Source organism: Urocitellus parryii, chromosome 3, assembly GCF_045843805.1.
Source record: "Urocitellus parryii isolate mUroPar1 chromosome 3, mUroPar1.hap1, whole genome shotgun sequence".
NCBI classification, from domain to species: Eukaryota; Metazoa; Chordata; class Mammalia; order Rodentia; family Sciuridae; genus Urocitellus; species Urocitellus parryii.
This window is the reverse complement of record NC_135533.1, coordinates 79,024,159-79,036,988: the sequence shown is the minus strand read 5'-3', so window position 1 is coordinate 79,036,988 and position 12,830 is coordinate 79,024,159. Positions and strand designations below refer to the sequence as shown.

Below are 12,830 nucleotides of genomic sequence, written 5' to 3'. Positions count from 1 at the left end.
TATATGTGACAGCATGATTATTGGAAATTAATGCAAAGTGACTAATAAAAAGTAAGGGCTTTTTTTGTGGTGATAAATACTGGATAAATAATATTTGAAGAAATAACAAATTTAAAACCCAAGGTACAAATAAAAGTTTCAAATAGGAACAAACTTCTTCCTGAAAATTTTTTTATTCTTACTTAATAAGAAAAAATTATAAATTTTGCCAAGTTCTTCATATAGAAACAAACAAATGAGATTTTACAGGGAAAAATACATTTACTATTAACAACATCAAGCATTAGATACCTGCATTGATTATGAATCCTTTCAGGGTGGACACTAATGTATGGTGAAACAGTTTTGTCCACATATGAGCCAAATCCAAGGCGGAAGTCACGGGAGAAAAATGCCATTTTTCTAGATAAATCATTTCCAACGGAGTTTAATTTTTCTATGTTATTGTGCATCGATGCTGATACATCAACTAGATAATAAAGATCCACAGGATATTTCTTCAGAGGATGAATTTTCAGCATAAAATTAGCTTCAGCTCCTAATTCAAAGAAAGAAAATGATGATATAGTCTTCATTTTACATATCACAGGATATGCTGTCAATAATTTAGTTGCATTTTAGCACCATGAACAATTATCACAAATTTGCATATTATGAAGTTTAGAATATGCTTGAATAATTTTAAGGCACTTCAAAAATCAATCTATTAGACTCCAAATTCTACAATGCATTTCTCACAGTTCTATAGGCTTGACAAAGATGATAACAAATAGACCAGCTCCATATAATGTAACAGGATACCACCACACAAACCTGTGTGGCCTATTGCCCTCAGTAGCTAAAAAAGCACGGTGTCTCAAAAGGGTATAGATGGTATGCTTATGGAATGATTTGAGGCAAACCAGAAAGATAACTTAAGATGATTGAATGATGCATGTGTAAATTCATTCTTTTGAGTTAAGGCATATTTATGTATGAGATGAGAAACTCTTGTATGAACAGTATGTTAAAATTTTCAAAATAATAAATATTTCATCAATGAATTAATTGACAAAGTTCTTCTCATCAGTTAGCAAATGGGACAGTGACCTAAAGAATCATACCCAGTGGTACCATGTTGAAGACCTGGAAGATGTCCACCTAACACATAATAGGGATTAAATAAATACACACTGGAGAGGGATCACTGAGGTGAGGCTTTGGCCTTGATATAAATATAAGTGGATGTGAAAAGAGAGTCACCCCAAGGAGAAATGGGGAGTGATTCCCAAGGACAACTGTCTGTAATGTTTAATTTAGTTCTCTGTTATGTCATTTGATTCAAGGACTTGGACCATTCCCCTAGAGTTGGGGGCAGGTCTGCTTTTAATTTAAAATATATTGGGAAAAGTAATTGTTTATAGCTTTAAACAATAAAGGAAATACTTTTAATTGATTAATTGTTCCTGGAGATTATTTTGAGTGGAAAGCATTTTTTTAAACATAAATTTGAATTTGTATACATAATTGATAGACAGGTATTCTTATTAAAGGAATCCCCAGATTGACCAAATCTTAATGAATGTAAAGTAGCAGTATTTTCTTTTAAATCATTTCACGAATCAAATGTTTTCAAAACCCCTTTAGTGTAATGCTCCTAGGGTTGTAACTCAAGAGTTTGGAAGGAGAAATCAGGTTTGTTTAGTCCAACCCAGCCCATTCCCTCACCAATTCCCTTTAGATTCTGAGCTGTCTCCAGAGAACATTTATTCTGCTCAGTTTTGGGACTTCTTATGAACAAGCCTGTTCCTGTGAAGTGTTCCGCAATTTGGGTAGAGAAATTAAATTTAGGAGAATATTAGAAACTGGATTCAGGGCCAGATTAATGAGAAATAGCACAACTGTGAAGCGTAGTTTGTGGGACTTGAACTTGAATATGTAATGAAGGGACTTGCACTTTAATGTGTAGTCAGGATTTATTTTAAATTTTTTAAAATTTATTTATTTTTATATTGGGGATTATATTGCTTAACCACCAAGCCATGTCCCCAGCCTTTTCTATTTTTATTTTTTAATTTTGAGACAGGGCCTCCCTAAGTTGCTGAGTCTGGCTTTGAACTTTTGATTCTTCTGCCTCAGCCTCCTTATCAGCTGGGATTACAGGCATGCACCACCATGTGTGGTGTATGGTCAGGATTTTTCAAAAAGGTAGAAACGGTTTAGTTGATTTTTTTTAACTGTTGGTTTAGGTGTCTTGCTGAAGGCCTGAGGCACTGGCCACGTGGTAATTTTATCTTGGTGAATCACTGCAGTTTATGGTGACTGCCTGAATGGTTGTTTGTTTTCAAAGAGGTGTTACTACATGCAACAGATATTCATCATATTGCACAGGGGTCTCTAAGGTGTGGGTTGGTGACTTTAGCAGAAAGGAGGAGTCTGTGTAGTCTCAGCAAAGGGACAGTCCTTGGAGTCCTGTGCTATTCAGAGCATTCCAACCAAATACTAGCCAGATAGGGACCTCAGCAAATGCCATCTGTTAATGGTCTAGGAAGCAAAACCTGTCTTTTTGGCCTCGGGAAAGAAGAAGCTATAAGGAAGTCTTATCAAATGCTCAGGATTTAAGGGTGTTGGTTTCTGTGGCTTGATTTTAGATGACATAGATGCTAGCCTTTACATAGGTGCCCTGGTCAGCCAAACTCTTCAGTGTGGACTGAAAGCTCAATAAGATGAGCTTTCAAGATAAGAATGAGAAAAGAGAATCTTTCCATACACAGGCCTTTTAGTCATTGCTAGAGAGAGCAATAATTGCTACTTTTACATGGCAAAGCTCCTGAGTTTCCTGTAAGATTCTGGCTTTAAGTAGTCAGCTTAAGATAGTTAGCTCTAGATAGGTTGACCCCAAATCCCACTTTGGTTGTTAAGAAGGAAATTGAAGAGGTCAAACTTGGATTACCACATCTTGCCTGGGAGCTTAAAACATTCCCCACAATGTGCTCTCAAGCTGGCCTTAGATTGCATAATTATATATGAGGGAGAAAAGTCTTGAAGACATGTTTTGTAGGCATTAGTATTCCACTGTAAGAGGCAGCAGAAGTACCTATTCATGGCAGGGTGAGTACTGTGGCCCTATGTAAAACACCAACATAGTTCATACTGGGGTACTACCAACACAGGGATCAAAGACCAGGTGACATTAGAGAAGGATTGAACATATTGGCACAGAAAGAAACATACCTAAAAATATGGCAATGTCTGACTGCCATCATCATGAGGCTATTAAAGAAGACAGCAGTGCCTTAGATGCTACTCTGAGAGAGGAGCTATGCAGAGCTGGATTGTGCTTGTGTATTCCACAAAACTGGCATAGATTAGTTGATAAAAACAAGAAAAAAAATTTACTATCCAGCTTCTAAACTACTGAATTTCTGCCAAAGTCTTTGGGAACTGCCTTTGAATTGGAATATGCACTCAATTCTGAGAATATAATTTAGTTTATGGAAACTACTAAATGGCTTGGAATTGACTTTGTTTTTGAAGTGGGGTTGGTAAGGGCCAGTGATATGATAACCTGGTGCATCCAATTCACTATAAAATCTTCACAAAGTGAGACATAATTCTCTGCAGTGAAACTGAAATTGCATTAAACTGTTTAAATCTTGACAGAATTATTCCATTCCAATAAAAGGCAAAAGTCAAAGTTTAACTGAAATAAGAACCCGAGTCCTACCACAGCATCAAGAATTCACCTGAGATGAAAAAGTAGGGGATAACAAATTTGGGACTTAAATTTTAAAAAAATTAACTCACATAGTCAGATATTTGATATCAGTCTTCGAATTTTCACTAAAGAATGTGAATGCTGGATAACTTTGAATTTTAACCTAAACAAAAAAATTTAGTTGTCAAATTTCTAATTTCTTAAGAAGTTTGTAATGATTATTTTTTTTTTGTTGTAATTTGTGGCATTTTAGAGTTTTGTTATTTGACTATATTAAACTTTTCATGTAGTCTCATTATGGAACCATTTATAAACTATATTGGTCCCTAGGTATAATTTGAAGTGAGAAATAGAGTGTGAAATCTGGAAATTATTTAATTGAAGAAGTGCTACGATTCATTTCAGGATGTTTAGGCAAATCTTTACTTCCCACCATGTGTCTCCAGGATTGTGATCAAAGAATCTATAGTTGGCATGGTATTGTGGCCACATGAAAATGACAGCAGAACACTGTCCTGATAGACCACTGCACTCTGCCATGAAAGAGCAATGAGTCCATTGAATGCTTAAGGCTACATCTAATGGTTTAAAACAAAGAAACCGGGGAAGTTGGGGAAGGAGGGGAAATGAGTGCTCCCATTCTTGATCTTTCTTCTACAAGAATAACTCTTCTTCTAAACACTCATGCCTCCTTATGGGTAATATTTGATTTGCAAGGTGACTTTATCCAAAGAATGATATTAATTTTCCATATTCCATATTCAATACCTTTCCATTATTTAAAACTACCAAGAGTATTCCATATCAGATATTACTGAATAGTTATATTCAGCTGGAATTCTTATGTAAATAAGGATAAACTTGATCTGAAGTGTACTCTATAAATATTTTCAGTCGTAAGGTATGATGGGTTAATATTTAGATTGAATTTTAATAGCAGATATAAGTCAATATGTCCTTTTAATTATAGTTGCTCTTGTTATTTTAGGGAGTTGGGCTGCTGAAAAAGAAGGGTGATAATTATTTATGTTTCTGGGATCTTTTTTTTTTTTTTTTTTTTAACCAATCTCACAAAGTACCAAGTAACTTCTACAATAAGGATTGAGATTCTGGCAATGACTAAGTTGTGTACTTGTCCATGCCAATTGCTACCATGGTACAAATACATCCTTATTTTCAACTGTTTTCTATTTTTGTAAAGTAGGTAAATGTTAAAAATCTATTTGGGTGTGTGTTTATGCGTATGTCTTTAAATTATCATCAGATTCCCCTGGATGCAGCACTATCTATTTTCCTTTTTTCCCCCATGGGATTTAAATCACAGTTTCTCACCAATTTTAGGACTTTGTTTTTCCATCATTAAACAGCCCATTCTTACCACTAAACACAGCTGAAGACTGGCTAAAGCCAACTATGAAGAAAGTAGTTATACCTGACTATAATTTGGGGCTAACCATGACATTTCCTCCTTGGTTTTTTTTGTGTAATTTTTTTTTCTTTTATGGATCTAGACTTCTAAATACAAGGTGGAATCAGGTTATTTATAATCTTTTAGCATAAACTCATACTGCTGACACATTTAGGGGTGTTAGAGTAGAAATCTTGTAGCTCATTCTTGAGTCAATTTCCTTATTATTCATTGAGTTAAATATTTGAAATGAATTCCTATAGTATATCACAACATGAGAAGAGATTCCTATCCATTCCAGCCTTTCTTGGATTTTGCCTGGATTATTTCCCATAGTCTCTTCATCTGTCTTCCTCTAGTGTGTCACGTTCATGCAGTCACAACACCAATGAGTCCAACTTTTTAAAACTAAAAATTGCTCTGTCATTCCCTGCTTAAAATTTTTCAGTAGCTCTCCATCAGATGGTTAATGTCCAAATGGCTAAACAAGGTGTATTAAAGTGCCTCTATAATTTTGATTCTATCTACATCTTCAGCAAAACAGAACTGCTTATAAGTGCCCACATACACGCCACAAATATATATTTCTATTCCCTGTTTATGTTACTTCTTTTGCCTGTGGTGTCCTACCCTCCCTCTTTTTATATAATTACTGCTTGGAGACACTGCTCAGTAATCTGCTCCTCCCTGGATTGGGGTTATCCCTCCCTGTGTTTCCATAACAACCAGATCATACAACCATTATAATGTTTACCATATAATTATGAGATTCCATACAGAACATCTTTATCTTCTTTAGTAGCTAAGAGCTACTGAACAAGATAGCTTTCGTAGAATACTTAACAGTATTTGGTACATGGTAAATACACGTGTGTAAGTAGTTATTACCATTACTACTACTAGACTCTAAACAACAACATTGGGGTAAGAACTGTTTCCGTCTCTGAAGTCTTTGTGTTTGGCACATGCATAGTCTGTAACTGTACAATGTAAAAGTCTTTTCCATGTTCTATCACTACATTGTGTTTGAAGTACTTTGGGGACACCATATCTAAAGGACCAGAAAGAAGCTAGTATCTAGAACTTCTTTCCCATAATGTAGGGAGAGTTTGGAGTTTCTTTAAGAGGAAAAATATCACCTGGCCCCAAAATGTTCACACTGCCACCTTTATTATTGCCAGGGATGCTCACTCCTCATCTCTTTTGAGATTTTAAAGGATCAAATCCTTATTTTCTTCAATGAACTTCAAAGGGGAGAAGTGAGTCTGTGACATAGAATGAGAAAAAGGACTTGGAGGAAAGTTGATGACCTACTTAGACATATTGCCAGTGACTGGTTTGAATAGCCCCAAGAAACAAAAGAGGTTAGAATGTGTTCTCAACTACTCAATAATAATGTGAGCATCTCTGATGTTCTGGCTACAATAAACATAGCTGGACACTAAGAAAAGACAACTGAAAAAAAATGTTCTGCATAAGATGAAATTGAAAAATCACAAGAAAATGTGGAAAACTGTAGGAGGAAGAAGAAGCCAAAGTTTACTCATTACATTTGAGCAGAGGAAGGAGAAGGCCTCTTGACACAGGATTGGATTTAAAACAGAAAGACACAGACTGGAGCACATTTCTGAATTTGGGGGAGGGGGAATTAAATGAGGATATGTGCCAGGGTCGGGGAAATGTATGAGTCTCTGTGTTTTGTGGGGAGGGAGGTTAACTTTGAAATTAAGAAAGAATAAAACATTCCAGATTTTTTTTTAATTAAATTTCCCTAAATTACAGGAATTTTCCCCTTATAATATTAAAATAAATCAAGGTTGAATTTTTTCTTAAATCAGTAGAAGTCTAATCTTTATCACGTACAAGTATTATTTCCGAATTAAAATTCCCTTCTCTCATTTTTCCTAAAGTTTGAATCTCATTGTCCTTAGAGAACAACAACTAGAATCAATAGTTTATTTTTGTTATTATTTTTACGTAAGATTGATATGTAAAAATAAGGTAAAGTTGAAGGAATGAAAAGTAAAAGAAAATGTCATTTTTTCAACCTCATTTAAAATACTCAATTTTAAATATAGTCCTATAAACTATAGATTATTTAAGGACTCTAGTCAGTGTGTTAGAATAAAAATATCCATAAAACTTTTATAATAATGACTGGGCTTCAGGTTTTGAATTTTTATTAGATAAGAAGAAAGTGATAATCTATAAACAAATCAAAGTTAATACTGTGATAAACATTTTACATTTAGGTGTGTGTTATATCAAGTCTTCAACTCTTATATGTCTTATGGTGGAAAAGACTTTTACATTGTACAGTTACATTTCTATCTGTAGGTAGTGAACTACAACTATCTATGCTACACCCCAAATCTGGTATGTCTCTGATGATAAGACTCATTATTATACAAACATATTTCAACTTAATAAATACCTGTTATATATGAAGATTTTAATGTATAGTTCTGCTTTAAGGAGCTCAGAACTTTGTTGGATAAATGATTTATACATATTAGACAATTAGGCTAATTTGTACACAGAAATTCAAATAGTAGTGGTTCATGGAATAAAATCAAGCTTCATAGTGATTAGAATGGAATGGATGCCTATCTCCCCTTTTGTTCCCTTACTCCCCTGATCTCATCCATATTTCCTCCACTTGCCATCTCCCATGGATGTCTCTGACACTTTTCTATCTCTAACCCATTTCTTCTCCCTGAGCTTCAGCCTCACATGGTCCCAACTGAACTCAACACCAGGCCCTCCATATGGGGCTACATATCCTACCTCACCTATTTGCTTGAGCCAGATCCCTGGAGTCCTTCACAGCTTAACAATCACCAAACCTGTGGATTCCACTCTCCATCCTCCCTCAAGTCCATCCAGCTTTCTCCTATCTCATTCTTATTATCATTATTTCTGTACAGCACTGAAGCCATTTCCCAACTTTTCAACTGGTAATCTATAGTCTGAGAAAAACTCAGACACCTTTATATCTTCAAAAGGGAAAAAGCCAAATTCATTACAGTGTATAAATTTAATGTAACACACAAGTAGAAAAATGCAATTTAGTGTTCAAATCTCATATTTTCCAAAGAGCAAGCCATTTTAAGGATTTGGTTACATTCATTAGAGGCAAATAATAAATAAACTTCATATATGATAGCTTGCTAAAAATTAGTATTTAATTAGAAAAATAATAATAATAAAAATTCTATAGAGAGGTAGATCACACCAGAGAGAGAGAGAGAGAGAGAGAAAGCTTAGGAAAGGTATTTGGAATTTTTAGTACTAGGAGAAAGGCAACAACAACAACAACAACAAAAAAAAAAACAGATAACGAGACAAGTAATATCTAATAAACTGAAGACATTAAAAAAATTGAAGAGGAAATGCTCACTCATGAACGTCCAAACTAGAGTTCAAATATTCTTGTGAATCATATGATAATATACATTAAAAACCTAAATAAATTTACATACATTTGACTTAGTGTTATGGTTTGGATCTTAAGTGTCCCCTAAAAGCCCACATGCTAAAGGCAGCCTGTGGTGCTATTGGGAGGTGGGGAAGCCTTGGCCTAGATGGAGGAAGTTAGGTCAGGGAGTATGCTCTTGAAGGAGACTGGGATTCCCTGCTCTTTCTTCTTTTTCTCTTTACTCTGTGGCCATTTGATGTGACCAGGTTTTGTGCAACATGTTCTTCTGTCATAATGTTCTACTTTGACCAAAAGCAACAGAGTGACCATGAACTGATATTTCCGACACCATGAACCAAAATAAATTTTTCCTCACTTTAACTCATATTGTCCTTAGTCTCAGAGGTGAAACATGTATAAAAATGTAAATATAGTATATAAAATATAATTAAATAATAATGAGAATATAGTTATAATGTAACCATTATAATTATATTAATATTAGTAGATATAATATATAAACTTTTGGTTATTATTTCCAACATATTTTAATGCATGTGTTTCAATTTCATTGAAGTAGTCACAAAACTGAAAATTTGGGGTCTATTGGGTTAAGTCAATTATCTCAGGTACTTCTTGAGAGTGATGGAAAACTGATTGATACACCCACCAAATGTATTTCTATAAATGTATTCTGAAATGTATTCAGAAATTTGTTATGTATCAAAACACACTAATAATAAGTTTCAATAAATATTTGTTTAAAATACATTTGAATTTGATTGAAATTGTCTGATATTTATGGATTTCCTTGAATTTTTTTTTCGTACCAGGGATTGAACTCAGGGACACTCACCACTGAGTCACATCCCACCCCTATTTTGTATTTTATTTAGAGACAGGGTCTCACTGAGTTGCTTAGTGCCTCACTTTTGCTGAGGCTGGCTGTGAACCCTTGATCCTCCTGCCTTAGCCTCCCAGCCATTGAGATTATAGGCATGCACCACCATGCCTGGCATTGAATTTTGTTATATTTATGGAATATGTTTTTGAAGAACTGCCTTGGTTATGATATTATCTTCCTATTTAAGTATATAAAATTCTTTTCTATTTATTCATAACTTGCTTTACATAGTACAATGGATTCTGCCATATATTTTTTTTAAAGTTTGTTCCTAGATAATTCATATTTAAAGGTTTTTCCTATGAGTTCATCTTTTATCATCATAATTGATACTGCATAGCAAATTGAGTTGGAATATTGTAAAAAACAACATGCCACAATAAAAAAAAGTTAATAGTTTTAATTGATTTGTTTGGATTTTTCAGGTAGATACACAATGATAAGTTTGCTTGATTTTTACAAAATGCTTAAAATTCCTATTTGGTTTTCATATCTAATTATGTCTATGTACAACTTCTAGAATAAATATAAATATATATAATATAAATATATATTCCTTAATATACATTAAGTAAGTATTCTTTAATTTAAGTGCCAGGAATGGGCACTAAATTTTATTAAATGATTTTTCAGTAACTAAAGAGATAACAATACATTTTATCTATTTTTACCAGGCTGAGATTACAAAAATACATCAATTCCAAGAATCAATTATCTTTGGTTTATTACCTTAAGCTTATTTGTTCGATGATATTTTTAGCATATGTAGTCTAATTTATTTGCTACAATTACATTATGACCTTGATAGTGGGATAATACTAACCTTATAACAATTGAGAAGCTTCCAGGATGTACCTAAATTTACCTGTTTATACGAAATAGGATAATATATTTCTTGAAAGTTTGAATGTACGTGAAACATTTATTACCATAAAAACATTCAGGCCTAATTTATATATATAAAATATACAGGCATATATATTATATAAAATATGTTATAATAAATATAAATAAATAATTATGTATTTATTGAAAAATGTTAACTTTTTTTAAAATTTAAAAATTTTTACCATATGTTTTATGCTTAATATTTTATTGTTCTCTTTTTAAATATTTGTTTCTGTGACTATAGTTTACATAAATAGATTATTCATTTTTTGTTGTCTTAATTAGATTTGCCAATAATTTACTTATTTTATTATTGGGCTTTAGCTGTTGGATTATACATCCATTTTGTATTTTTCTTTTTCTTTTACATTTCATTACTTTTTTAAAATTTATGACTTCCTTACTCTTTTTTTATGGCTATTTTGTTTCTTGCTGTTTTTCTATCTTTGTTTGAATACAAGTTCATCTTTACTTATTCTTTTTAAAAATTAGAGTATTTAATGTTTTGAATTTTCCTGACAACAATTTTAGTCACATCCATATATTTTAATGTTTTTGTTACTGTTATTATTAGTCTATAACTAGACTTTTGATTTATTCTGTAGTTGGGATTATTTAGAAGAAGTTTTTCTTAATTTTTATGTTATTTAATATTTATTTATCTTTTTGTATTGATTTCAAATTTTATTGCAGTGTGCTCAAAGATATTGGCCTATAAAAATAGTTTTTGTTTTTTGGAACTGAGTTTTCTTGTTTAAAATATGATTAATGTCTAAAAATATTCCATGGACTTTATAAAAGAGTATTCTATATATCAAGTGTTACAGACTGAATTGTATTTGCACCAAATACATATGGTAAAGCTCTAATCCCCAATGTGATGATATTTGGAGAAGGGCCTTTGGAAGATAATTAGGTTTAGTTAGGTGAGGTCATGACAGCGACCTTCTAAGAAGAGATACTAGATATTCTCTCTCCCTCTTTCTGACATGTGCCATGTGACACATCAAAAAGGTGGCCCACTGTAAGCCCTCTCCAGGAACCAAATCTGCTAGAACCTTGATGTTGGACTTCTAAGCCTTTTAGATTTGTAGCCAATCTAGAACACTGAGACAATAAATTTCTATTGTTTGTGCCACCTAGTATATATGGTATTGTTATGACAGCCAAATAGACTAAAGTGTCAAGTTTATTGATTATGTTTAATTGTTGAGCTGTATTATATAGTTCCTATGTACTTTATCTGCAAATATTACCAGTTGTATTTTAAAATTCTCTTAAAATGAGCACCTATTGAAAGAAAACGAAGAGTGGAAAGGCTAGAGGCTAGAATACTGGGAGAAAGATTTGTAATAGAGATAAATATCAACAACTTGTCCTCAAATTCAAGTATACTCTGGGGAACATGCCCAGACACACATCAGAAAGTCAAAATTTAACTGAATGAAGTGGATGTTACTGTTTGATGTTGATACAGCCTGAAAAAGGCAACTCCCTGGATTAAGACCCTGAAGTCTTTTATGAACAGTAGAAAAGCCACCAGATGAGAGTATTACTGGGGATATGGAAATGTTTAAGAAATTGGGGATTTTGGAAGGAGTTTAGGGGAAAACCTAGGTCAGTTTATATAGATTAGAAAACTGGGCTGATGAACCTTAGAATAACAGGAAGAAAAAAAAATCACTAAAGACCATTGAGCAACCATAGCATTAAAAGGCTGTATGTCAATAGAGTTCCATGTGAATATCTAAGGGAAGATTTTAATGAATATATTGAGTTAAAAAGAGCACATCATTTTTGTTTCTCTCCCTCTCTCTTTCTAAGAACTCAACCACACTTCTTTTTTTTTCAATTAAAGGTGGCAAGAGCTGCAATCTCTCTAACCTAATTACTTTCCTTTTTGTGTACACCCTTCTACCTTTCCAACTGTTGCTCATGTATGTCCATCCTGGGCTATATCATTGCTTTATCTGATGAAGAGCACAGTTTTAATTGGAAGCTGGGAACATGCCTAGGGCCAATCGAGAAGTGAACTTTGTTTTTCTGGTAACCAAAGAGTCGGGAAGAAATATTGAGCTTTTGGAATGGGATATGGAGTGTGTCAAGAATGATTATTCAAAAAATTAATGACAAGATATGACCACGCACACCAAAATAATGAAGGCTTGAAAGTAATTTCATACTGAGCTAAACCAATTTATCTAATTGAATGATGCATACTCGTGTACCTTGACTTATTTGCTGTATGTAGTTTGTATAGTGGAATTATCTGGAGGAAATGAATACTTTCCAGAAGCCTACAACACATGCAAACTGTGATAAACTCTGTGATGGAAGGGGAAGTCCTGCAGAAGTATAGGAGCAAAGGTATACATTAATGTCAAGGGTATTACAAAGCTGGTCAAGGTAACTGATAATCATGACTTCATGTTTTGTGTTGAAAAATTCATCCCAAAGGTTTTAAGTACTTAGTTTAACATCTGCTAATTAATCAATCAATCAATCCAGTAAACAT

General features: G+C 33.3%; 1 protein-coding gene across 1 annotated transcript in view; it reads right to left on the bottom strand.

Annotated features, from left to right (window-relative positions):
* Itgb8 (integrin subunit beta 8) overlaps positions 1-12,830 on the bottom strand; it is an 81,960-nt gene that overhangs the window by 30,218 nt on the left and 38,912 nt on the right. Inside the window, exon 4 of the mRNA XM_026408818.2 lies at positions 292-538. Coding sequence (XP_026264603.1) covers positions 292-538 — 247 coding nt within the window. The remainder of the gene's footprint in view (positions 1-291; positions 539-12,830) is intronic.